Source organism: Patiria miniata, unplaced genomic scaffold (assembly GCF_015706575.1).
Source record: "Patiria miniata isolate m_02_andy unplaced genomic scaffold, ASM1570657v1 HiC_scaffold_3, whole genome shotgun sequence".
Taxonomy (NCBI): domain Eukaryota; kingdom Metazoa; phylum Echinodermata; class Asteroidea; order Valvatida; family Asterinidae; genus Patiria; species Patiria miniata.
Genome location: NW_024037069.1, coordinates 4251761 through 4279588, shown reverse-complemented (window position 1 = coordinate 4279588; position 27828 = coordinate 4251761). Strand labels below are relative to the sequence as shown.

The window sequence follows — 27828 nt, the reverse complement described above, 5'->3', positions numbered from 1 at the left end:
CAACGTATTCCCAATCAGGGGACATATTTAGTATTTCACGTGATATGTATCATTCGTGCGCAGTGTGGTCATTGATTATTATTATATTGTTGCATAACAAATAATTGCATGGGGGAACAGTATACTCTTGAGGGCGCTATTAGCATTTCTGTATGAACGGATGCTTTACATTATTTAGCAAAAATATAAATGTCAATTAAAGGATACTTATAGGGTACTCGCTGCAGGGGAACAATGACACACCACAAGTCGGTCTTTGTCTGATCTGATCCCACAGGGGAAATTCTTAAGAAGTATACGGAGAACAATGCAAGCAAATCTGTCAGGACGAAAACTGATTGGAAGCATAATGTGAAGAGTTACAAGCTTGATCCATGCTTGTTTTAGAACGATGATTTAGAACCGGTCAGCTAGATTCAGGTCTCTTATTATTCCCTTCTTCATCAATTAAAATCAAAATATATTTGTTTAAAGGTTGTATACCTTGGGATAACTTCAACTTTAACAGTACAATAAATCGACGAAATGCGCCATAATTGTCCAAATCCTCGACATTATATCCACATCACTTATATACGCTCAATCGCAAATGAAATACTGTTTTTGTCACAGTCTGATCGGTGGACATTCTCTCGGTCTTAAATTCTGCCAGAGGTTTATTAACAAAAAAAAAGACCAGTCCTATCTTTCGTCTTTCAGATCACCTCTTCTGCAAGCTGCTGTGAAATTGTAATCGAAAAGTAAATTAATGTAGTCCTACCAACATCATAATACTGAAATATACAAAAGATACGAAGCAGCACATTAATCTCGCCCTTACTTTTGACAGGGCGAGACAATCACAAAAACGCTATCGCCAAACCAATTGCATTTGAAATTAAATGCATCTCAACGATCCATATTCTGTTTGGCTTTGGTGACTAAAACTAATTGCATCTTACACTGCCATGGTAACGTTCTTTCTTATTAATGTTATTGCACGTGTAGGACTTCTTAGAATTAATAGTGTATAGGCTGAGGCGTTACTGTGGAGAGACTGGAATTGTTTGAGCGTGGACCAGATGATAACGAAGACCTAGAGGCCTAGGATTGAAATAAAAACCAATAGTGTTCTACTGCTGAAACTTTCTTGGAAATAACTCGAAAAAAGGAACTGCCTTTTCACTCCGCCTAGTAATCATGTCTGGATTCGATACGGAAATGCGACTGGTGATTTTTTGGATCCAAATTGCATAGCCCTCTGCTGGATGCATTCAACACAATCATTGCCTGCCTGGCTGTGCTTGGTAACGGCATGGTCATCACCGTTATGCTGCTCAGACGGCGAGTGTTCAGCTCCTTCATTAACCGTCTCATACTGCACCAGTCAGTCATTGACTGTATTGGTGGCATTGTGTTTTTCTTTATGCGGGTACCTTTCCAGCACGTCAACAAAAACATAACATTGGAAGGTAATGTCTACGATCAGTTGATATGTCGGATCGTATCCGCGGATTTGTTCCTCTGGTGCTTGGGTGTGACGTCCACATACAACCTTACCATCATATCGCTGGAGCGATTCATGGCGACTTGCCACCCTGTGAAACATCGAAACACATGGACCTTAGCCAAGCTGAAATTGTCCAAAGGAACTGCCTGGGCTGTTGGCGTCATATATGGCTCACCTTTCATATTCATGTATGAAGCACGTCTTGGGCATTGTCGATTTATAAAAATTGAAATAGATTTGAAGATTTTCGCAGCTTCGTCAGTGATTGCTATCGAATATTTGGCACCTATTACCATTTTGATCTATACATACAGCCGCATTCTCATCAAAGTCACAAAGATATTTGCCAATCCAGTGAACGGTGCTCGGAACACCAAGAACAAACATAAGAGAAACGTCCTCGTTACATGTTACATGCTGATAGGCATTATGTTTGTGGTGTGCTGGACACCAAGCAAAGTCTTCTACATTCATGAACAAATATCGGGAATACGGGGAGGCTGGATGTACGCAACATTCACAGGCCTGTTGGCCTGCAACATGTTTGTCAACCCGATCATTTACTGCTTCAAGTACGAGCATTTTCGGTCGGAGTTGAGAAGCCTGCTAACCAGGAGGTGTCGTAGAAACCGAGTGGAGAACGGGGAAGGCATTCATATGGCAGCTGCCGAATGAACCGACATTTATCTGTTTAGTCACAGTAAAGCAATATCTTTACATTATACTCAAATCGGGTCTGTTCAATGCACTTGTAGGCGTATTTATATAGTTATTTCGGTCTTGTGAGACTCAATGTTTTGACTGTCATCGCATATAATACAAATGTTTTCGTTCATACAATACGTATTTTGTTGTCTTCTCGTTTTCCTAAATTGTTATTTGATCTGTAGAATACGGATACGGTACGATGTGCAGCCTTAAACTGGCTCATTGACAATTTGACGCACGGGAGGTTTACAGTCCGATGATCTGTTTGCGTACGTGTTGTTCCCCGAAAGAATTTCCTCTTCTGTGAATCTGTTTTTAGCCATTTTGGGTTTCGTACCTTGTATTTTTCATAAGCTGTGCATTCGGTTTGCGGCGTAACGATGGGTAAATATGAGGAAAGTAAGAATGGATGTTACTGGAACTACGAGTTAATCACCTGTTTAATCTCCATATGGATGGCGGGGGGGGGGGGGGGGTGGGGAGGGTGCAATTAATTGAATGCAACCAGTATAGTCAATGACCATAAAGCGCATGCGTCAGTTGGTAATCAAGAGAACAAAGATAAGTGATGACAGCACCATTTAATTGTTAATTACTCACACGGGTCCAAAAAGAAACGTTTTCTTCATAAGGGATTTTTATTTAATAGACTGTCTGCTATTCATGAATACTGTACAATACCGTTGTGTTCACTGAAAAATAATTGTAATTTGATCGGCGTCAGTGGGGACCAATTTGGAAGGAGGCACTTTGGGTCCTTTTTGGCAAGGGAAACTCATTTTCTGTTTAGAAAGCGGGGGTGGGAGGGGGAGCAGGGGGGAACGGGCCTCGAGCGGGCATGCACACCATCACTCTCCCCCACAACTCCCCCCATGTGCCCCGCGCAAAGCTTAAACGCGCCTAACATTTAGAAAGCAAGAATTGTAAAGTACTTTCCAAGTATGTAGTTGCTTCTTAAGTAAGATTATTGGCTATTTATATCTCTAATACTTCTTCGGTCGAGGTCATATCAGTTGTCTTATCAATCAATGGTCAAGAATTTAGAGAATACATCACAATTACCCTTTCTTTGTCTAAGGCCCCCCCAAAATAGTTCTGCTTCCAATTACATGGCATTTGAAAATAGGGTGAGTAGGTGGGATTTTTTTTTGTGTACGATCATATGGAGGCGTCTGCGTGTTGTCAAGGGTAAAAGGTAGAAATTGATGGTTTTTGAAGTTTTTTCCCTCATTTTCCAATAAAACAATTAGGGTAGGGGCTGTCAGAATAAGGTAGGTAGGGAAACCGGAAGCAAAACTATTTTTTGGCCTAAGTAAGACCATTTTGTTTCTTAATTTTGTTTACCTACCTCATCAAAGAGATATTGGTTAGTAATTAAATTACTTTCAATACCTAATGATTCATCATGCATATGTTATTTTATCCGTAATTTCCTGTTGATTTGTTTTTAAAAATAATCGTTTTCTCTTACACGTAGGGAAACTTAAGTGAAAGTGAATCGAGTTAAGTAAAGTTAAATTACATTGTAATATAGTAAAGTAAAATTGAATCTAGTTGTGTCGAGTAATAAATGTCGTCGATTCGAATTGAGTTGATCCGAGTAATCGTGTCGAGTGGAGTTGGCGAGATGTTTATTGTCGATTTGATTTTTGATAAAGGGTTAACAGTATGCGTTGAACAAGCATTCCGGAGTGCTGCCAATGAAAAACCTTTGCCCGCGTGCAAAGTTTTTTCTTGTTTTTCCGCAAAATCATAGAGTTATCCATCATCCATTTTGGTCAATTTCGTGCGTAGCTAGTGCCTTGTTCTCTACCACACACAAACTTTGCATAAAAGGCCGTTTCATGCTTGGTGCGAAAGGTATATACGCGGATGTGAATTCTGTGACGTCGGGGCACATTTTTGCGCGCTGCGAATTCGCAAAAGCTGAACACATTTCAACTCGGGCGAATTTCAAAGAGAATGCTTCGTGTCGTCGAGTTCGCGTGGCATAGGCATAAAGCCCGGTTCATATTTCACGCGAATGCGAATGTGAAGCGAATTTGACGTCACGAAGCATTCGCTGCAAAATTCACCCGAGTTGAAATATGTTCAACTTTTACGAATTCGCAGCGCGAATACTTGCCACGAAGTCACAAATTCGCGTTCGCTTTCGCTTTCGCGCCGAGTATGAACCGGGCTTGAGGTGTGAACCAGCCTTTTATACGTCGGTGATTTATATTCTTAAAAGCCCAAGACACCAGATGAACATGCGATGAGGGCGCTCTCTTTCGATCCTGCTGGAACCGGGGGAAAAATCATCGTCGCCTGCCTGGCTCGGCACGGTTTCACAATGCCTGGCATGATAGCGTGGCGTTAATAAAGTAAAGATATAATAAATAGAGGTTATAACTAACTGCGTGTCACGTATGAATTATACAGAAACGGTCGGAGGATATAGGCTCTTGAAAATGCTGCTGCCATTCAAAAAGGGAGCAATGGATGATGGTTCTGCGATGGGTTGATGATTACCAATATATGAGGCGCCCTTCACTGACAGCGAACGTATCTCCACGGTAACTATTTGTCAGACGGATCTGCGTTCGATAATTAATACTGCGGTTTTCTATTTATTTTGCGTTGAAATTAGCTCATTTTAATAAAACTGTCGACAGCTTGATTGACATGTAATTGCAGAGTGACGTGTTGTAATAAAGAATCCTCCTCTCCCTATCTAGGAGAATAATAAACGAGCATGCATAGGACATCAACAATCAAGTGCGGCTTCAGTCAGCGGCGTATCCGGTGTTTGTAGTTGGGGGAGCAAACCAAAAGTCTCAGTCAGCATTTGATGTCGGGGGAGGGTGCCAAGTCAAAAGCCTATCCCTACATCCCTTGGGGTTTCGCTTTTATTTCATTGTGTTGTTTTCGTTTTTGTGGTAATACATGTATTTGATTAATGGCTATACCTATTACACTCTTTCGTTCTACTCACCGATGAAATACTTTTAGCACTAAGACATTCTAACCTGTTTGTGTTTAGTCAAAAGCCTTCCTCCACTTGCCCTCTGTTGCATATGTGCTGTCATTGTAAAACAAAAATGGCTTGGTGTTCTTTATTTGTCGTTAGACCTCTCTGTACCATTTATGGAAATAACACCACCAACACCACCAACACCACCAACACCACCAACACCACCAACACCACCAACACCACCAACACCACCAACACCACCAACACCACCACCAACACCAACACCACCACCAACACCAACAACAGGAAGTTGTCGCCGGGGAGGGGATTGCCCCCCGCCCGCCCCGCCCCGCCACTGGCTTCAGTATGGTATCGACGACTCTATATTGCTTACTCGATTCTATTGAGACAATAATATTGGATGGCTTTGAGGGGGATACAATACATTTTGCACAAGCCATTACAATATTGCACGAGACGAAGACGAGTGCAATATTGTTATAGCGAGTGCAATATATTCTAGATCTTGAACCCCCGAAAAAAGCCATCCAACATTAGTATTACTATTTTTTTTACACTGACTATTAAACTGAAATATTATTTATATTAGACTGACTAGTTTGATCCGCAAGAAATAAATTTCAGGATACTGCCTATATTTCTCAAATTTCGTCAAACTATCGCGCCGCTCGAAGCTGCCGTTGTGGCTGTTGACAACAGCGCCCGTATATCCTGCTAGTGCTGCACGCTGCGTCTGCGTGCCGCGCTACGCTCTGTTGACTGTGACTCTCTACGCTCTAGATTGTGCGGGAACCAGCGAAAATGACTGCAATATCAATAAAATTGGCAGTCATCCTGGTACTTTAGTGACATAATATTGCAGTCATCCGGGTATACTTTTTACGAAAGCATACAATACACTGATTTAATTTTACCACTGGAAGCCTGATATAGATAATAATCATATTTATTGATATATTACTATTTGTTTACAGTACATTAATGTGCTATTTTGGTACTAAAATGTAGATTTATTAGGCATATAGAGACAGTCTCGGAACACACACACAGGAATTTATAGTTTACCAACATTTCATGCCGAAACCGTGGAGCATCTACTCCCAAAAATTTAAATTTACACAAAATGTGCTCGTCTTCATGATAAACACAATATATTGCTTGATGCGACGAAGTATGATTAAAACTGCTTGTCAAATACTCCCTTCCCGCGGGGTTTAATGCCTTTTCTACCGTAAAATGAAGGGAATAATAGTGAACGTTGGAACATGGTTTAAAGGAACATGGTTTAAAGAAACACGATCGGCCAGATTGCGCCCTTGTAGGCTCTATATGCATTGCCTACGAATATAGATCATTGAAAAGTACATTTAAGCGCTCACACAACTATATACCTGGCCAAATTGCAGATTTCGTTAAAACATCATACAAAGAAATTTCTAGGTACAAAATTTTGGTCCGCCAAAATCGAGCTGCGCCAAGGCTTGTCTTGATTCAAGTCACACGTGTTTCTTTCCGGGAATCGTTGCTTAAAAAGCACATAGCCTACCTCATTACTGTGGGACCTGATTTCCTACAGTGAACTGTCGCTTGCTTGATATGCATTATATGCGGTTTGAAGTCTGAAGTTGAAAGCTGTGGCACATAATTTGAACGCTATAACTCCTGCTGGAAATACATATAAGGCAGAACAGCTCAGATTGAACAAACATATAGTGTTTCAACATTTTCTCCGTGAGTGTAAGACATTATGTGGATTTCTTATAACCCAGACATTTTATGTGCTTATTAAACCACAAAAAAGGCAATACAAATCAGCGATCTCCGAACGAACGTGAACCTTAAATGGGTTGTTTTTATTTTTCCGGTCGACGAAAATCTTACTGCACGTGACAGCGGTTTATTGGTAACTAAAAACCGTAATGTCATTGCAACAGTTGAGTCAAATGGATCACCGTTCTCAATACGCTCGCTTTCTGTTGTTTTATTACACCACACAGACGACCGCTGTAATTGAAGACCGGTCTGCCTAAATGGCTCATGAAAAATCACAGAATGATAATGACCGTTTATCGAGGCTTCTCCTATCTCGATCTCGCATACAAAAGACGAGTCGTACATCGACGAGCCATGCGGAGATATCTCACTTGTCTTGAAACTGTCATTGCTGAAACAAAAAACAGCCTAAAACACTGTTAAAATTTCAAAATTCGGGACTAAAATGTCCGTGAAAGCGTCTGTTTAGTTGACCGAAAACGTAAGCTATCTTACGAAGATAGGTCGTTCACTGCGAATTCCATCCTTATTATAACATTTCCATGCAAAAAATGACAATGAACATTTATCTGTCCTGCGTCTACCATTTTAAAACTTATTTCATGGCATAATGTGTCATGTTAGATGTTCAGTATGATGCTTGTTTCTTCATGTTTATTTTACATGTTCTATTTTTATTCTATCATTTTTTACTCCGAGTGGAGTTAAGTCGGTGAGGAGTTGATTGCTACTATTGATTGACAACGGATATAAATGATTCCACGGAGGGAACTTTAGACTGTCGACTTCAAAACACTCTGTGCCCGCCTAGCTGGCTACACAGGGGCTGAAAGTCAAATCCTGCTAAAAGATAACCTGCACTTAAAATTACAAATGCACCTTGCTGCTGTAAGCACGGCAGTGGGAAATTGGGTTTCGTTGTCAATCAAAACTGCCAGTTAATTACTGGTCTTTTACAGGAGCGCCATGACAATGGCTTTTTAAATTAAAATTGAAGGATTAATGGTGAGGTTCAACAGTGGGTTAATGTTTACAAGGTGTAGGCCTACCCCGATGCATGACGATAAGGATCAGCAGAACGGCTGATAAGAATCACAGCAGTCTTATCAGACATTGGGAAACAACCTATACACATTCTCACCCCTCATCAAAAAGTGTGCGACCATGTCTTCAGGTGAGCAGGAACAACATTTGCTCGGCATCGACTTTGGAAACGGCACAAACTATGAACGGTTTCCGAAGCCTGTCATCAGCCCTCTACTGGATGCAGTCAACACAATCATCGCCTGCCTTGCTGTGCTTGGTAACGGTATGGTCATCACCGTTATGCTGCTCAGGCGACGGGTGTTCAGCTCCTTCACAAATCGCCTCATCCTGCACCAGTCCATTATTGACGCGATTGCTGTGATCATGTTCTTCTTGCACCATGTCGTTATCAAGAGTCCACACGTTTCAGTGTCCATGAAGGAAAACATAAATGACCATCTTGTGTGTCGCTTCGTGTATTCAGATTTCGCACTTTGGTGCGTCAACGTGACATCCACGTATAACCATGTCGTCATATCACTTGAACGGTTTATGGCCACTTGTTACCCGGTGAAGCATCGCAACACGTTGACCAAAACAAAGTTTAAGATTGTCGTTCCTGCTGTCTGGATAGTAGGCATTATTGACAATGTGCCCTTGTTATTTGTCAATGAACCACACCTAGGCTGTTGTCAAATGGCGAGTCTCCAGTCTGGATGGCTGTATGTTTTATACACATTCCCCATTACAGTCGAGTACTTGGTACCAGTCACCGTCATGATTTTTACCTACACACGGATTCTTATCATGCTAACCAAGAAACTTGCTGATCCAGGGAATGCAGCTCTGAATGTAATAAACAAAGCCAAGAAGGGATCTCATAAGAACTACCCTGATAACAGGCATCACGTTTCTCTTGTGTTGGACACCCATCCAGATCTATTACTTTCAAAACTTGATGGTTCATGATGAGATAAATAAAGAGTTGTTATATAAGATATTTGTCTCACTTGTGGCATGCAGCATGTTGGTCAACCCGATCATTTATTGCATGAAGTACCCACATTTTCGATCACAGTTGAAGGACCTCGTGCTTACACGTTTCCAACGAAACCGAGTGCATATCCAAGATCACGCAGTAATGTTGAGGCCCGCTTAATATCTTTGTCGGTAAATTAATATATGCCGAAAGTTAAAGGGGTTTCCCCCATTACTGTTGTATGTATGTATCTTGTAAAATTGTTTCGTTTAGAGCTTTTTAATTGGTGTCATGTGGACGCCTTGACACCAATTTTGTAATAAATTGGACGTAACGGTGGCGGAAAATTTCAAAATAACTTTGGTCGATTTTTTTCCTTTAACGTGGATAGGACACAATTGTTCACGGAAAAAACTGTGTAAGAAATAACGACATTGTACGAAATACCAATTTGCTATTAACCTATTGTGGCGGAAAGTGTTTATTTATGACGTCATACCATAGCACTAACGCTTAATCACTGTGTGTTAGTGACTGGGCGGAGCTTAGGAGCTGCACGTATGTGACTGGTTAATAATTCCCATAGGTTAAGCGCGCCATATATTTAGTACATGCACATGTTACCCGGGAGGTACTGGAATATAAATGCGGGCCTGGGAGAGCGCGCACTTTTTGGGACTGATTTTTACAGTTGTGGTTTAGGTGATCGTTGTTAGGTGAGATACTAGCTAGTTGTTGAGTGTCTAGTTTTGGGCTCAGCTGTTTTAGGTGTTTAGTGCCTGGAGTCTGGAGATAGCGGGCTAGGGCATAGCTGCGACAGCAGGCAGAGAAGTAGGTAAATTACTTGTACCCTGCGTATGTGTAATTGCTTAGGCGATTTGTGTACAAAGTCTGTGTATAGCTGTATTCTGGCTTACGCACACGGCGTGGCGGGTACCCTGCTAAAGGCTGTTGTGCGCTTATGACGCTGTGTAACTGGCGCTGTGCATAGTTGTTCATTGCTGCCATTGTTGTCTAGTTATTAATTCTGCGTGCGTTGTTGCATAGGCGAGCAGCGGGCTATCTCCAGTAATTAAAGAAAGATTCTGTTATTAAAACAACCCTCCCAATCACATCCTAATTAATGTACCTGCTGATTATTGTTGAATAAATTATGATTGTTGTTGTTTGAGATTACCGACAATTCTGCTTCTGGTGTTTATGTTTACAGGTATATTGTGCAATTAATTAACAGATATAAATAATTAACACTCATTCACAATGGAGTGGTAGATTTGCACCAAAACGGACCTGCACCCTTAGCCTTGAAGGTTGCTCTGAGTGATTTCTTGTCTAGGGAAGAGCCATGGTTTTGGGAAGATTGTATACACCACAGTAGGAGTCAGACTTATCCTAACAGACTTAGGTTGGCCCGGGGGGGAGGGGGGGGGGGTGTCCCACCACACTATCAAGACCACAAGCACAACGTGCTATATGGAGCTTCTATAAATAACGCTTCTGTTGTTGGGAATCAAATTGTCATCATTTTAACGAATAAATATGAAAAAATACTATTTTGTTCGATTTCGATTTTGTTTTAACTATTTTGCTTTAAAACATTTACTTATTACCATCAATAATTTCCAAATTACATTAATGATGCAAGGGGCAGAAATCTCAATAATTTTGCCACTTATCTTTGTTAAATTATCAGACTCGCGCCCCTTCTATATGGAAAAGCACATTGAACAGAAAGGGTCAGAATGTAAGAAACTTGAATTTTCGTTTGCACGAAGAGACAAAAATCTTTGCTAATCAATTTTCACTAATTAACTACAGTATTAATTCTAATTATTGGGTTCACGTAAGAATTCAGCTCTCATAGAATCGTGTGAAAGTTTCCTTACTGCACAAAGTTGTTGCAAAGTAGGATTTATGCAATTTTAAAATAGGTGAAACTTCGTGTGCGACTAATTCGTAAACGTTTTTTTTCTTCAAAATCTTGGCTCTTCTTGAAAACTTTGACGCAATTTGATGACTTTTCGTCATACAAACGCTACACACGGGACAGACTTTGCTTGAAGATATGCATTGTCTCTTTGCCCAAACATGTCAAGTATCAGATTTCAGTCACATGAATAGTTCCAATGCATGCAATTAATAAAAAAAAGGACCGCTAATATTGTGCGGAAAGTTGCTTTTCAGACTCGCCTCTTCTGCAAATTTTCCTTTGTTTCAGGGTAATTTCTAGACAGTTCCCTTTTTGTTACGAAATTCAAAGCGTTTAAAACATTATCATATTAGGTATAACTGTGGTTAAAAGATAATACATTTTGGAACAAAGTAATGACAAGGGACTATTTTGCTAAACAAAATGGGTAAAGCGCCCTCTGGCAGCCCTCCGTGAATATTTCAATGGGGTAAGATCGACCATAACATTCTTTTATGGAATTTGAAAGCATTTAAATAAAATGTATCAAATGGTTCTGTCATGAGCAAAACAATGATGTTCAAAAATAATATTGAATGCATCTCAGCGCAACCAAATGAATGCGAATTTTTCAAAGTCTGTAGGTTGTAAAAGCCGGAGCAATATTGATTAAGGAATCAATTTTACATCGCTTGTGCTTAAATTCGTATTTTAAAAAGAGAAACAAAACGTGGATAAAGCTCGACTCCCCAAAAAGGCGCAGTAAAGATTTCGTCTACTCCCCGCTCTCTGAAGGGTTGTACACCGCATTCTTAACGAAGGCACGAGCACATACAGGCAGTCGGCCTTGCTTTCCGAATACACCGTGAGAACCACAATCTAGCAGGATTCAAGTCGGGCCACGTTTCAAACCTCCGCATCTCGACGTATTGACGAACTTCACTTGCCTCGCATTGGTGGTAGGAGGCAAGTGGGAAATAATTTGATTCTAAACTTCAAATTGAATTACACGCTTACAAAACGCGAGGCCGTACGTGGTTTGATTGAACACGCCAACTCGTAGCTAGTGTTTATGGGTGAAGGGCAACAAATTAGTCGACCTCGAAATTCAATTATATCTCAGCGGTGACGGGCAGATTTCTTTGAATTGCAAAAAGGGTTAAATTGAAGTGTTTCGAGTTTGGCTTTGTAGCGATGTGTCTTATTAAATTACAGCGTTTAGGTGGAGTGGTATGAAATCAAACAAAACTTGACTTGTGTCTTGGGGTAAATCCGAGAGGAAAGTTGATTGAATTTGTAGCTGAGGATTGGTACACACTTACTGAAACACTTTGGAATATGAAGTCTGAGTCGAAGATGCGGACTGCATACTGACGCCGCGTTTGAGAAGACTGGTGCTGACGGAAAACTGTCTTCAGACTGGCAAAGAGAAGTCTTGACGGATTTCGACAGCACTACACTTTGGGATATGAAGCTTGAACCACAGATGCGGACCACACACTGATGGCTTAGATCCTTAGAAACCAAAACCACATTTTCAGAAATTTTTACAAACGAAACATGTCTTCAGACTACCAGAAAGGAATCATGATGGATTTCAACAATGCTACCAACAACTACTTGATACAGAACCCACTTACCCCACAACTTGTTGCAGTCTTCACAATCATCGCCTGCTTGGCTGTGCTTGGTAACGGCTTGGTCATCACCGTTATGCTGCTCAGACGACGAGTGTTCAGCTCCTTCACAAATCGCCTCATCCTGCACCAGTCAGCCATTGACTGTGTTACCGGAGTTGTGTTTTTCGTGTGGCGGGTTGTTTTACAGATCATCCAAAAACCAGTGTTCTTTGAGGGTAATATAATATATGCCCAGTTAATCTGTCGGTTCATTACCGTTGATTATTTCGTGTGGTGTATGAATGTGACATCCACCTACAACCTTGTCATCATATCGCTGGAGCGGTTTATGGCGACTTGCCACCCGGTGAAGCATCGCAATACTTGGACCTCTGTCAAGCTGAAGTTTGCCATGGGAACTGCCTGGGCCATTGGCTTTATGTACGGTTCGCATTTCGCATTTCTGTTTGAAGTTAATGAAGGTCATTGTCAACCTACGGAATTGGAAACTAGTTTGAAGGTTTTCGAAATTTCAGCGACGATTACTATCGAATACCTGGTTCCCACTACCATATTGATCTATACATACAGTCGGATATTCATGAAGCTCACCAAGAAATCTGCTAATCCAGTGCACGGTGCTCGGAATACCACGAATAAAGCAAAGAAAAACGTTCTTGTTACGACAATGCTGATAGGCATAATGTTTGTGTTGTGCTGGACACCGATAGAAGTGGTGTACCTGTATCAACAACTTTCAGGAGATTGGAGCACTCCGTTGTACGATATCTTTACCAGTCTGGTGGCCTGCAACATGCTCGTCAACCCGGTTATTTACTGCTTCAAGTACGAGAAATTTCGCTCAGAGCTGAGAAAACTAGTACTCAAGCGGTGTCGTAGAAATCAAGTCGAAGATGAGAACACCATTTCAATGTCAGCTGCTTCCTCACGAATGAACACAAATCTAATGCAAAATGGTCAATCATCTTAAGCAGAGTGTTGCATTTACATCAGAACTTTCCTTCCAAACTGGCGTTTCTGAGTCGCACCGAACCAACGACGTACAAGAGCAAAGCATGTGGGCCAAACTATAATTGTGTTACTTACAGACCAATGTTTTGTTGTTTCACTAAATTTTTCATTTGATTGGAGTTCTGAGATCGGTTTGAACCGACAACTTTGAAAGAGATTTCACATGTAGATGCTCTTTATTGTGTTTTGGACGTCAAACATAATTAAACTTTTCTGAATATTAATTAACTATGTAACTCCAGCGAGTATGGGAAAGAGTGAATCTGAGTTTGTTGTTGTTGTTGTTATTGTTGATGTGTTTTCATTGTACCTTGAAAGTACAAACTCATATAATGCATCATTCGATCAACAAAACTGAAAGAATAATCGTTTGAACTCGAAAATGTAGTTGATATCATAGAATGACATATTCCAATGTCAATTGGAATATATTGATTAAAATGTAGTTGATACCATAGAATGATATATTCCAATGTCAATTCCACTGGTAAGGAATGTGGGTTGGACTTCAGCGCGAAGTCCCAGTGCGGGACCAAAAGTTCGTTGCAACAAAAGGGGGACTATACACAGGACGATCGCGGGCCATTGGCTTAATTGACATGAAGTTGATTTGCTTTAACTTTAAACAATATACGAATTCTTAACAACCGTGAGAACCACAATCTAGCAGGATTCAAGTCGGGCCACGTTTCAAACCTCCGCATCTCGACGCATTGACGAACTTTACTTGCCTCGTACTGGTGGTAGGAAGCAAGTGGGAAATAATTTGATTCTAAACCTCGAATTGAATTACACACCCACCAATGCGAGGCCGTGGTTTGATTGAACACGCCAACTCGTAACTAGTGTTTGTGAGTAAAGGGCAACAAATTAGTTGACCTCGAAATTCAATTATATCTGAGTAGTGAGGGCAGATTTCTTTGAATTGCAAAAGGGTTAAGTTGAAGTGTTTCGAGTTACGTTTTGTAGCCAAATGTGACTTATTAAATTATAGCCTTTGGGTGAAGTGGCATGCAATCAAAAAGAAGACGTGTGCCCTTGGGAAAATCCAATTGGAACGTTGCTTGAATTCGAAGCTGGTGATTGGTACACACTCGCTGAAACACCTTGGTATACATAAAGTCTGAATCGCAGATGCGGACCGCACACTGATGGCTCAGTTCCTTAGAAACAAACACCGCATTTTAGAAGATTGGTGCCGACGAAAACCGGTCTTCAGGCTAGCCAAAAGTAATTTTGACGGATTTTGGCAGCAATATGCTTAGGATATGAAATCTGAACCACAGATGCGGACCACACACTGATGGCTTAAGTCATTAGAAACAAAACAAACACCACATCTTCAGAAAACCTTTGCAAACGAAATATGTCTTCAGACTAGCCAAAAGGAATCATGACGGATTTCGACAATACTACCAAAAGCTACTGGATACAGACTCCGCTTAGACCTCAACTTGTTGCAGTCTACACAATCATAGCCTGCCTGGCTGTGCTTGGTAACGGCATGGTCATCACCGTCATGCTGCTTAGGCGACGAGTGTTCCGCTCCTTCACAAATCGTCTCATCCTGCATCAGTCAGTCATCGACTGTGTTACCGGAGTTGTGTTTTTCGTGTGGCGGGTAGTTTTACAGATCATCCAAAAACCAGTGTTCTTCGAGGGTAATATAATATATGCCCAGTTAATCTGTCGGTTCATTACCGTAGATTTTTTCGTGTGGTGTATGAATGTGACATCCACCTACAACCTTGTCATCATATCGCTGGAGCGGTTTATGGCGACTTGCCACCCGGTAAAGCATCGCAATACTTGGACCTCAGTAAAGCTGAAGTTTGCCATGGGAACTGCCTGGGCCATTGGCTTCATATACGGTTCTCAATTTGTATTTATGTTTGAAGTTAATGAAGGATATTGTCGACCTGCGCAGTTGGAAACTGGTTTTAAGGTTTTCCATGCCTTAGCAGGAATTACTTTTGAATACTTGGTTCCCGTTATCATTTTGATCTATACATACAGCCGAATAATCATCACGCTTACCAAGAAATCTGCTAATCCAATGAATGGTGCTCGGAATACCACGAATAAAGCAAAGAAAAACGTTCTTGTTACGACAATGCTGATAGGCATAATGTTTGTGTTGTGCTGGACACCAACAGAAGTGTTGGCCGTGTATATACAACTCTCGGATGATTGGAAAACTCCGTTGTACGATATCTTTACTAGCCTAGTGGCGTGCAACATGCTCGTCAATCCGGTCATTTACTGCTTCAAGTACGAGAAATTTCGCTCAGAGCTGAGTAAACTAGTACTCGAGCGGTGTCGTAGAAATCGAGTGGAGGATGGGAACACCATTTCAATGTCAGCTGCTTCCTCACGAATGAATACAAATCGAATGCATGTTGGTGAATCATCTTGAGCGGAGTGTTGCATTTACGTCGGACACTTTCCGTCCAAACTGGCGTTTCTGAGTCGCACCGAACCAACGACGTATAAGAGCACAGCAAGTCGGCCAAACTATAATTTTGTTATGGACTGGCCAATATTTTGTTGTTAAACTAAATATTGTCCATTTGACTGCAGTTCTCAGATCGCTTTTAACCTACAACATTCAACGAGATTTCACATGTGCTTTGTAGATGCTTTCATTTGTGTTTTGGACGTCAAACATAACTCAACTTTTCTGAATATTAATTAAGTACGACACGACTCTGAAACGCCAGCGGGTATGGAGAAAAGTGAATCTGAGCTTGTTGTTGTTGTTGTCGTTGTTGTTGTTGCTGTTGTTGTATTTTCATTATACCTTGAAAGTTCAAGCTCATTATGATGCATCATTTGATCAACAAAACTTAAAGAAAAATCGTTTCAATTCGAAAATGTAGTTAATATCATAGAATCCATAAAATGTACCGCAAATCAATTATAGCATTACTATATCTAATAATAAGTGGGAAAAAAGGACAAAATGACGAAAAGCATTTGTTTTCTAACAAAGCGGATACAGCGCCGGCCCTCTAGCGTCCTCTTAAAGGTTACTGCATTAATTGGAAATTGACCATAATGATTGTATCAAATTTCAGAAAAGTTGTTTTTCACCCCAAAAAGGGGGCAACAATACAATTTGCAGCTAAAAAAATGACAGTATATTACAGTATCTTGGTAACCCAACATTCCTGCTAAATTTGAGGAAGATCGGCCAACGCACAGGCCTATTGATATTATGACGGTACCACATTTTATAAGGCATGCCGGATGGTTTAGGAACCGTATGCAAGTGACACGATCGGTTTGTTTTTATCAGGGTCTCTTCTCTGATTCATGGCTATTCATGCAGCAACATATCATATAACATTTGAATCATCAAAGTGTCTGTGTGGCTTCAAGGGAGGCAGGGCTCTGTTCAATTAAAACATCCAAATACCTCCGCCGCATAGATCATCCTTCTTTTTGAGATTATCAACCAGTATCATATTTGTTTTATAAATACCTGTTGCAGTGAAGGTTTTCCTATTGGTTGAGAGCCCGTCACGTGGGTGATCTGAGAAGTGTGTAAAGTTGGCCAGTAATCAATATGTCCCCTGGCTTACAATATGTCCTGCTTTCGATTTTGTATTGTTTTTTTATTTCAGCAAAAAGATAATTAAAAAAAAGAAATATTTTAGGATTCAGGAATAAATTTACATATTTTGTGCTCAAATTCGTAGTAACATTTTTTCTCCTGCTCGCGGATCGCTCGCTCCCACAACATATCACATGAATGCATGCCGGCCTGCGACATTTTTGTCCCCAAACGAAGTTGGACAATATCAAAAGAGGGCGCGCTCTCTCTTCGTTATGCATGCATATTCATGATGTCCAAGGCTTTAGAGAATACGTTATTTAAGAAGGAATAATGGTGTTTAAATCATAGGCGGCTTGCAGCTTATTCGTGGACTGATTGGAAGTAGTCCTGACTTCTAGTCAGTTGATCCGAGATCCCAGTGAACATTGTTCACGTATTCTCATTTTACTTTCAAACAACTAAAGTGAGGAAGGAACATTTCTCACAAGACGTAAAGCCTATCTTGGGTTTGTGTTGAGAACAAGGCATTAGATATGCATGTACTCGACCAATCAGAAGATAAGAAGCGGACGTCGTTTGGGGGAAAAAATCGCTGCCGGCCTACGCTGCTGGTGCGATGGACCATGCTCCAAATATCAGCATCTAGACGCATTGCCAAACTGTATTTGCCCTGTACCATTGGTACGAGTAGGAAATTGGTATGTACATAAACGTGATTATGCTTTTTTCTTTCGATACCGTGCTAAAGTTGCTTTTAAAATGGCTATGCACTTGTTTTTTTCCCCCGGAAGCACGAAAACAACAAACGTTTTAGTTCATCCTGCCTTACGTCCCCCCCCCTTGTCGGTTAAGGCATGCCTGAAAAATAAGGGACTTTAAAGTTTAACAAAATCCGCAAAGTTTTTCCTTTAATGCCGTCAGTTTTTTATCGGAAGTGGAGAAATCACATTTTAAATTTCCGACCACCATATACAAATTGCAATATAATTTTGTAAAAGTTTCGATTTTTAAAAACACTTTTTAAGGATTTTCGCAAAGAAGTGGCTCGGGTCCTGCCATTATAATCGATCAGGCGCTAACCAGACGTTATATCTGCTCCACCACACTACTACTCCCTTATCTAATGACATGCCCCAGGACGCCATAACAGTCAGTAGGCTGTTATTTCTATATGCAGATTTTTGTCTTCGAGGACTTTCATTTTACTTGTTTATTTTTATTCTGCAACTTCTCAAAATAAGGAAATTGTTTGATTCCAACTTAGTGCTGCGCAAAACTGTCCTGATACAGAAACCGACCCGACAGAAAACTGACTTCGGGTCGGGTCGGGTTGGGTCGGTTTAGCCAGTGTGGAAAAAACCATGAAATCAACCGAAATAAACCGAAAAAAAAACACAGAAACAGTTCGGAAATTCACACATCTCATTATTTCTTGCCGAGTCACTGTGTGCCGGGGCGATCAATTGGTTTTCTGCATACCAGGCACAGTCTATGTAGGCCCGCTCACCAGTAGGTCACGTTGTGAGTGCCGTACGGTATGATTCAATTGCTGAAAAAATTACACGCGAGGTAAGGCGGGTGTTAGTTCAGGCGCAAAAAAAGCGGATACAGTTGCCCAAAACAGATATTCCGTATATTTTTACGGGTCGGTTTCCTTGAATGTTTGTCAGGTCGTGTCGGGTCGGTTTAGGGAGATCAGATCAGTTTCGGTTCGGATTTGGTTTATTTCTATTATGCTTCAGGTCGGTTTGGCCTGGTCAACTCGACCCGATGCACAATGCTATTCCAAATCTCGAACAATCAAATCACACGCTTAAAATGCGAGGCTGCGATTTGATTGAAAACTCGTCACTAGTAATCGTCAGCAAAGAGCAAAACATTTGGTGACCTCGAAATTCGATTCTATCTCAGCGGTGACGAGCAGTTTTCTTTAAACTGTACAACGGTAGAAATACAAATTTTCCAATTGCTTTGTAGGCATGTTTCTTATTAAATTACAGCGATTGGGCGAAGTTGCATGCAATCATAAAGAAGACGGTTGTCTTTGGGTGATTAAATCACAGTGGAACATTGATTGAATTTGTGGCTGTGGATTGGTACTCACTCACTGAAACACATTGGTATAAGAAGTCTGAACCAAAGATGTGGACCACACTAATGCATAAAGTAGATACCTCACGTTTTCATATATATAGAAGATGGGTGTCTTTGTCTCACCAAATCGGAGTGGAACGTTGATTGAATTCATAGCTGAGGATTGGTACACACTCACACAAACACGTTGAGAAGTGAAATCTGAACCACAGATGCGCACCACACACTGACGGTGTATGCTCTTAAAGAAATAGACACCGCATTTCAGAAAACGGGTGCCGAGAAATCATGTCTTCAGACTACCTGAAAGGAATCTCAATGGATTTGGACAACACAACCAACAACGACTCGACACAAAATCTGATTGACCCTCAACTTGCTGCAGTGTACACACTCATCGCCTGCTTGGCTGTGCTCGGTAACGGCATGGTCATCACCGTTATGCTGCTCAGACGACGTGTGTTCAGCTCCTTCACAAATCGTCTCATCTTGCATCAGTCAATCATCGACTGTGTTGCTGGCGTTGTGTTTTTCTTTTGGCAGGTAGTGTTGCGGATCAACCCAAAACGAGTGTTCATCGATGGTGATATATCCGACCAATTAACTTGTCGGTTCATTAACTTTGGTATTATCATATGGTGTATGAATGTGACATCCACCTACAACCTCGTCATGATATCGCTGGAGCGGTTTATGGCGACTTGCCGCCCGGTGAAACATCGAAATATTTGGTCCTCTGTCAAGCTGAAGTTTGTCATGGGAACTGCCTGGGCTATTGGTTTCATATACGGTTCTCATTTTGTATTTATTTTGGAAGTTAAAGACGGACAATGTCAACCTACGGAATTGCAAACTGGTTTGAAGGTTTTCGAAACGTTGGCGGTAATTACTATCGAATACTTTGTTCCCATTACCATTTTGATCTACACATACAGCCGAATATTCATCAAGCTTACCAAGAAATCTTCTAATCCAATGAACGGTGCTCGATATGTCACAAATAAAACCAAGAAAAACGTTCTCGTTACGACAATGCTAATAGGCATAATGTTTGTGTTGTGCTGGTCACCAATAGAAGTGGTGTACCTGTATCAACAACTTTCAGGAGATTGGAGCACTCCTTTGTACGATATCTCTACCAGTCTGGTGGCCTGCAACATGCTCATAAACCCGGTCATTTACTACTTCAAGTACGAGAAATTTCGCTCAGAGCTGAAAAAACTAGTACTCAAACGGTGTCGCAGAAATCGAGTGGAGGATGGGAATACCATTTCAATGACAGCTGCTTCCTCACGAATGAACACAAATGTAATGCATGTTGTTCAAACATCTTAAGCGGAGTGTAGCATTTACATCGGACCCTTTCATTCAAAACAGGCGTTTCAGAGTCGCACCAAAACCAAAGATGTATTTTAATAGAGCAATCAAAGTCGACCAAAATATTACTAAACTAAACGAAGACACGAACACACAAACGGTGGTTGTTATTGTTAGGATTATTCCCTATATTCGTGTCCAATAGTCTACAACTATTTATTTCCTCAACAACAGAAGAACCACACTAAACACAATAAGCTTTTTCTTCAGTATATCTGTTCTATCTAATGCATGTTGGTGAATAATCTTAAGCAGAGTGTTGCATTTACATCAGAATTTTCCTTCCAAACTGGCGTTTCTGAGTCGCACCGAACCCACGACGTACAAGAGCAAAGCAAGTAGGCCAAACTATAATTGTGTTACTGACAGACCAATGTTTTGTTGTTGCACTAAACTTTTCATTTGATTGGAGTTCTCAGATCGCTTTGAACCGACAACATTCAACGAGATTTCACATGTAGATGCTCTTATCTGTGTTTTTGAATGTCAAACTTCCTGAATATTAATTAAGTATGTAACGCCAGCGAGTATGGGAAGGAGTGAATCTGAGTTTGTTGTTGTTGTTGTTGTTGTTGTTGTTGTTGTGTTTTCATTGTACCTTGAAAGTACAAGCTCATATGATGCATCATTCGATCAACAAAACTGAAAGAATAATCGTTTGAACTCGAAAATGTAGTTGATATCAAAGGATGACATATTCCAATGTCAATTGGAATATATTTATTCAAATGTAGTTGATATCATAGAATGATATATTCCAATGTCAATTCCACTGGTAAGGAATGTGGTTTGGACTTCAGCGCGAAGTCCCAGTGCGGGACCAAAAGTTCGTTGCAACAAAAGGGGGACTATACGCAGGACGATCGCGGGCCATTGGCCTAATTGACATGAAGTTGATTTGCTTTAACTTTAAACAATATACGAATTCTTAACAACCGTGAGAACCACAATCTAGCAGGATTCAAGTCGGACCACGTTTCAAACCTCCGCATCTAGACGTATTGACGAACTTTACTTGCCTCGCACTGGTGGTAGGAAGCAAGTGGGAAATAATTTGATTCTAAACCTCAAACTATTGAATCACACGCTTACAAATGCGAGGCCGTGGTTTGATTGAACACGCCAACTCGTAACTAGTGTTTGTGAGTAAAGGGCAACATAGTGGACCTCGAAATTCAATTATATCTGAGTAGTAAGGGCAGATTTCTTTGAATTGCAAAAGGGTTAAGTTGAAGTGTTTCGAGTTACGCTTTGTAGCCAAATGAGACTTATTAAATTATAGCTTTTGGGTGAAGTGGCATGCAATCAAAAAGAAGACGTGTGCCCTTGGGTAAATCCGATTGGAACGTTGATTGAATTCGAAGCTGGTGATTGGTACACACTCGCTGAAACACCTTGATATATAAAGTCTGAATCGCAAATGCGGACGGTACACTGATGGCTCAGTTCCTTAGAAACAAACACCGCATTTCAGAAGACTGGTGCCGACGAAAACCGGTCTTTAGGCTATACCAAAAGTAATCCGTTCGGATTTCGACAAATCCTGCCATTATAATCGATCAGGCGCTAACCAGACGTTATAACTGCTCCACCACACTACTTTGCCCTTATCTAATGACACACGACTCCATAAGGCCCCCCCAAAAAGTCTCCGGTTTCTGGTATGGAGCTTGCCCAAAAAGTGGTGCGGCGACGCGGCTTTTTTGTTTTTTTTTACCTGATTGTTTTACTTCAAATGTCGGATGATGACTGCAAATGGTGCCCGACTAAACTTAGTGCAAATATATGGGAGTCCAGAGAGGCCACATAAAGCTAATTCGCGATCACAACCCCATCTAAAACACGTTAAAATTGTGCAGCAGCAGGATTCCAGTCAAACCAGTGAGTTTGGCGGTTTTGAGACATCATCCTACATTGAAAAAAAATTCACACATCTCAATATTTCTTGCGGAGTCACTGTGTGCCGGTACGATCAATTGGTTTTCTGCAAATCACGCACCGTCTATAACATGTAGGGCCGCCCACCAGTAGGTCACGTTGTGAGTGCCGTACGGTATGATTCAATTGCTGAGAGGCGACGATTTACACGCTAGGTGAGGCGGGTGTTAGTTCACGCGCAAAAAGCGGATACAGTTGCCCAAAACAGAAATTCCGTTTATTTTTACGGGTCGGTTTCCTTGAATGTTTGTCAGGTCGGGTCGGGTCGGTTTTAGGGAGTTCAGATCGGATTTGGTTCGTATTTGGTTTATTTCTATTATGCTTCAGGTCGGTTTGGCCTGGTCAACTCGACCCGATGCACAATGCTATTCCAAAACAATCAAATCACACGCTTAAAATGCGAGGCTGCGATTTGATTGAAAACTCGTCACTAGTAATCGTCAGCAAAGAGCAAAACATTTGGTGACCTCGAAATTCGATTCTATCTCAGCGGTGACGAGCAGTTTTCTTTAAACTGTACAACGGTAGAAATACACATTTTCTAATTGCTTTGTGGGCATGTTTCTTATGAAATTACAGCGATTGGGCGAAGTTGCATGCAATCATAAAGAAGACGGTTGTCTTTGGGTGATTAAATCACAGTGGAACGTTGATTGAATATGTGGCTGTGGATTGGTACTCACTCACTGAAACACATTGGTATATGAAGTCTGGACCGAAGATGTGGACCACACTAATGCATAAAGTAGATACCTCACGTTTTCATATATATAGAAGATGGGTGTCTTTGTCTCACCAAATCGGAGTGGAACGTTGATCGAATTCATAGCTAAGGATTGGTACACACTCACACAAACATGTTGAGAAGTGAAATCTGAACCACAGATGCGCACCACACACTGACGGTGTATGATCTTAAAGAAATAGACACCGCATTTCAGAAACCGGGTGCCGAGAAATCATGTCTTCAGACTACCTGAGAGGAATCTCAACGGATTTGGACAACACAACCAACAACGACTCGACACAAAATCTGATTGACCCTCAACTTGCTGCAGTGTACACACTCATCGCATGCTTGGCTGTGCTTGGTAACGGCTTGGTCATCACCGTTATGCTGCTCAGACGACGTGTGTTCAGCTCCTTCACAAATCATCTCATCTTGCATCAGTCAATCATCGACTGTGTTGCTGGCGTTGTGTTTTTCTTTTGGCAGGTAGTGTTGCGGATCAACCCAAAACGAGTGTTCCTCGATGGTGATATATCCGACCAATTAACTTGTCGGTTCGTTAACTTTGGTATTATCATATGGTGTATGAATGTGACATCCACCTACAACCTCGTCATGATATCGCTGGAGCGGTTTATGGCGACTTGCCACCCAGTGAAACATCGAAATATTTGGTCCTCTGTCAAGCTGAAGTTTGCCATGGGAACTGCCTGGGCTATTGGCTTCGTATACAGTTCTCATTTTGTATTTATTTTTGAAGTTAAAAACGGGCAATGTCAACCTACGGAATGGCAAACTGGTTTGAAGGTTTTCGAAACGTTGGCGGTGATTACTATCGAATACTTGGTTCCCATTACCATTTTGATCTATACATACAGCCGAATATTCATCAAGCTTACCAAGAAATCTTCTAATCCAATGAACGGTGCTCGATATGTCACAAATAAAACCAAGAAAAACGTTCTCGTTACGACAATGCTGATAGGCATAATGTTTGTGTTGTGCTGGACACCAATAGAAGTGTTGTATGTGAATCAACAACTTTCAGGACATTGGAACGATCCGTTGTTCGATCTGTTTACCAGTCTGGTGGCCTGCAACATGCTCGTCAACCCGGTCATTTACTGCTTCAAGTACGAGAAATTTCGCTCAGAGCTGAGAAAACTAGTACTCAAGCGGTGTCGTAGAAATCGAGTGGAGGATGGGAACACCATTTCAATGACAGCTGCTTCCTCAAGAATGACTTTCAATGTAATGCATGTTGTCCAACCATCTTAAGCGGAGTGTAGCATTTACATCGGACACTTTCATTCAAAACAGGCGTTTCAGAGTCGCACCAAACCAAAACTGTATTTTAATAACAGAGCAAACAAAGTCGACCAAAATATATACTAAACGAAGCCACGAACACACAAACGGTGGCTGTTATTGCCGGCCGAATTCACCGCTAGCCTCCGCATTAAGACGTATTGCCGAACTTTATTTGCCTTTTACCATTGTTGGAGTAGGCCCTTGGTATGTACACGGACGTGAACATGTGACACTTTACGAGTGAGTTGATGCTGAGAAAACAGATGGCTATGCGGAAGATGCGTTTCTTTGGCTACGTCGTGCGCCACTGAGGAATCGACAAAGAAATAATCCGGGGGTCAGTCGATGGAAAGAGACGAAGAGGTCATCCAACAACATCATGGAAGAACGATATAAAGCAGTGGACAGGAAAGGGACTTGCAGCTGCAGATCTGCAGCTGATCGAGATTGTTGGCGTGGACTGGTAATGGCCACCGCAGTGCAAATTGCGCTGTTTTGTTCCTTTAGCACGAAAACCTCAAAACTTCTAGTTGATCAAGCCTGATTTTCTCCCCTTTACTGTTAAAGGTATGCCTGAAAATAAAGGTAGGAAAATAGAGGACTTTAAATTAATGTTAACCAAATCCGCAAAGTTGTTTCCTTGATGGTTTTTATAGTGACGTATATTTTCCCGGAGTAGGACAATCACATGTAAGGTTTCGTACATATCATAGAGGTTCATATGGAAATGATCTCCAAACACAGATGGCAATATAATGATGTAACAGTTTCGAATTTTTGTTTCCAAGGATTTTCGCAAAAAAAATGGCTCGGCTCGGGCCATCATCATCGACCAGGCGCCAACCACACGTTATAACTGCTCCACCACACTAATAATGACACACAGTGCCACAACAGTCTGTTGTGTATCCTTATTTAATGACACACAGCGCCACAACAGCCTGTTCAGCAGATTCATATTTACGAGGATTTTTATTTAACCTGTTTACTTTTTTATTTTCTGCAACTTCTCAAAACCAGGAAATAATTTAATTCCAAACTAATGTTGTGCAAACCCGTCCTGAAACCGAAACCGATCCGCTTCAAACTGAATTCGGGTCGGGTCGGTTTGTCCATCATTTCTTGTTTGGTCGGGTCGGTTTCGGTTTTGTGTTTGCGATTATTGGGTTGGGTCGCGTCGATTAAGCCAGTTTAGGTAACACGAAATCAACCGAAATAAACTGAAGAAAACGGAAACAGTTCGCAAATCACACAGAGCAATATTTCTTGCAGAGTCACTGTTCCCGGTAGTCTATCGCGTGAACAGATTCGCTGATTAATTAAGCAAGACCCCGCATCTTGACCTCCTAGATTTTGACCAATCAGTGAGCGCTTTCTATATCGGGTCTTCGGTCATTCACCCTTTGTGCGTAATAGACAATGGATAAACAAAATGTGTCACGCGATCTGTATCATGTTACCCGATAACGTGCCCGGTTGTTGTTGTTGTATAACAAAACACTGCATTCGAATTGACCAATCAAACCATAGTCTTGATTTAGGAATGAAAAGACGTCACGATTTAGTGAAATCGACTCCGATTAGCTGGCGCGCGGAGATTGCCTCCGTGGATAACGGGTGATACTCAGACTATGTTCCTGGTAGGATCAATTGGTTTTCTGTCTACCAACGCACACGGTCTATAACATGTAGGCCCGTCCACAAGTAGGTAACGTTGTGAGTGTCGTACGGCATAATTCAATTGCTGAGAGTCGACTATTTACACGCGAGGCCAGGCGGGTAAGTTCACGCACAAAATTAAACGCTGACACAGTTGCAAAAGCCAGATATTCGGTTTTTTAAGGGTCGGTTCCGTTTCGGGTCGGTTTGGGTTGGTTTTCCTTGAATTTTTGTCGGGTCGGGTCGGGTTGGTTTTAGGGAGTTCTGATCGGTTTCGGTTCGGATTTGTTTATTTCTATAATGCTTCGGGTCGGTTTGTCCCGGTTTATTTGATCCGATGCACAACACCATTCTAATCGTCAAACAATTCAATCACACGCTTAAAATGCGAGGCTGCGATTAAATTGAGAAATCGTCACTAGTATTCGTTAGCACAAAGAGCAAATCATTAGGTGATCTCGAAATTCGATTTTATCTCACCGGTGACGAGCGGTTACATTAAAGTGTTTCGAATTAGGCTTTGTAGCCATGTTTCTTATTAAATTACAGCGGTTGGGCAAAGTTGCATGCAATCATAAAAAAAGACGTGTGCCTTTGTGTGGCTGAATCAGAGTGGAACGTTGATTGAATTAGTGGCTGAGGATTGGTACACACTCACTTAAACACCTTGGCATATGAAGTTTGAACTAAAGATGCGGACCACAGTGATGCATGAAGTAGATACCTCACGTTTTCGTAGAAAAATGGTGTCTTTGTCTCACCAAATCGGAGTGGAACGTTGATTGGACTCGTTACTGATGATTGGTACACACTTACACACATGCACACACCACAACACTTTGGGAAGTGAAGTCTGAACCACAGATGCACGCGCACCAAACACTGATGTTTCATCCAAGTTGCAAACAAATACATCTTGATCGCACGAAAAGAACGCTGGCTGGCTTTCATCACGTTAGCAACGCCTAGCGTGAAGTGCACAGTGCGATAACCGTAAGGACACCCATCCCGGATTGAGGCATTTTCCGTGAATCTTGGCAGACCTACTTCGGGTCGAGGTTTGTGTAGCCCGGCCTGCGCCAGCCCGCAATATCTACAAGGTAACTTTTCATCAGTGTGGCTGGGCAACACAATCTTCTGTCATCCAAATAAGTGTCACTACTGCAGTCATGTCTCAATCTTTTAAGGCCGCTCCAACAGCCCTACACATCCTAGAATCATCACTCGCCGCATACTGTCCCACATACACGCAAACAATATCTTCACTGCACTATTCCGATCTACAGTAACACTCTGTATTTATACGGCGACCTCTTTTTCTTTTTGGTCATTTCAGTATTTTTATCATCCCAAAATGACTTCTGCAACCCGAAGCAATTTTTTAAAATCAAAATGACATTAGACATTAGCCCAACACCTATTGTTATTCTACTAATTTACTGTGGTTGTTTTTTTTATTATATTTCTCACCCACTCCTTCTCCAGAACTGTTTGTCAAAATAAAAAACTGATATCAACTTCAATTTTAATACATGAATGCATAACCAACTGAAGATGAATAACAATTAATGACGTCAATATGACTCATCATCTATCAAATCACAGGCAATTAAGATTTCTAGATTTAATTTTTAAAAAATCGTATCAATCG

At 41.3% G+C, this 27828-nt stretch overlaps 3 protein-coding genes across 3 annotated transcripts; all 3 read left to right on the top strand.

Moving 5' to 3' along the window:
- Nucleotides 1-8108: 8108 nt before the first annotated feature.
- Nucleotides 8109-8939, top strand: LOC119738298 (cholecystokinin receptor type A-like). The gene has a single exon (XM_038213141.1). It carries the CDS (start codon nt 8109-8111, stop codon nt 8937-8939), a length of 831 nt encoding a protein of 276 aa, XP_038069069.1.
- A 3479-nt stretch (nt 8940-12418) lies between these two features.
- LOC119738297 (galanin receptor type 1-like) lies at nt 12419-13468 on the top strand. The gene has a single exon (XM_038213139.1). The coding sequence runs from the start codon at nt 12419-12421 to the stop codon at nt 13466-13468; it is 1050 nt and encodes a 349-aa protein (XP_038069067.1).
- A 1434-nt stretch (nt 13469-14902) lies between these two features.
- On the top strand, nt 14903-15925 carry LOC119738295 (cephalotocin receptor 2-like). The gene has a single exon (XM_038213137.1). It carries the CDS (start codon nt 14903-14905, stop codon nt 15923-15925), a length of 1023 nt encoding a protein of 340 aa, XP_038069065.1.
- Nucleotides 15926-27828: the final 11903 nt, after the last annotated feature.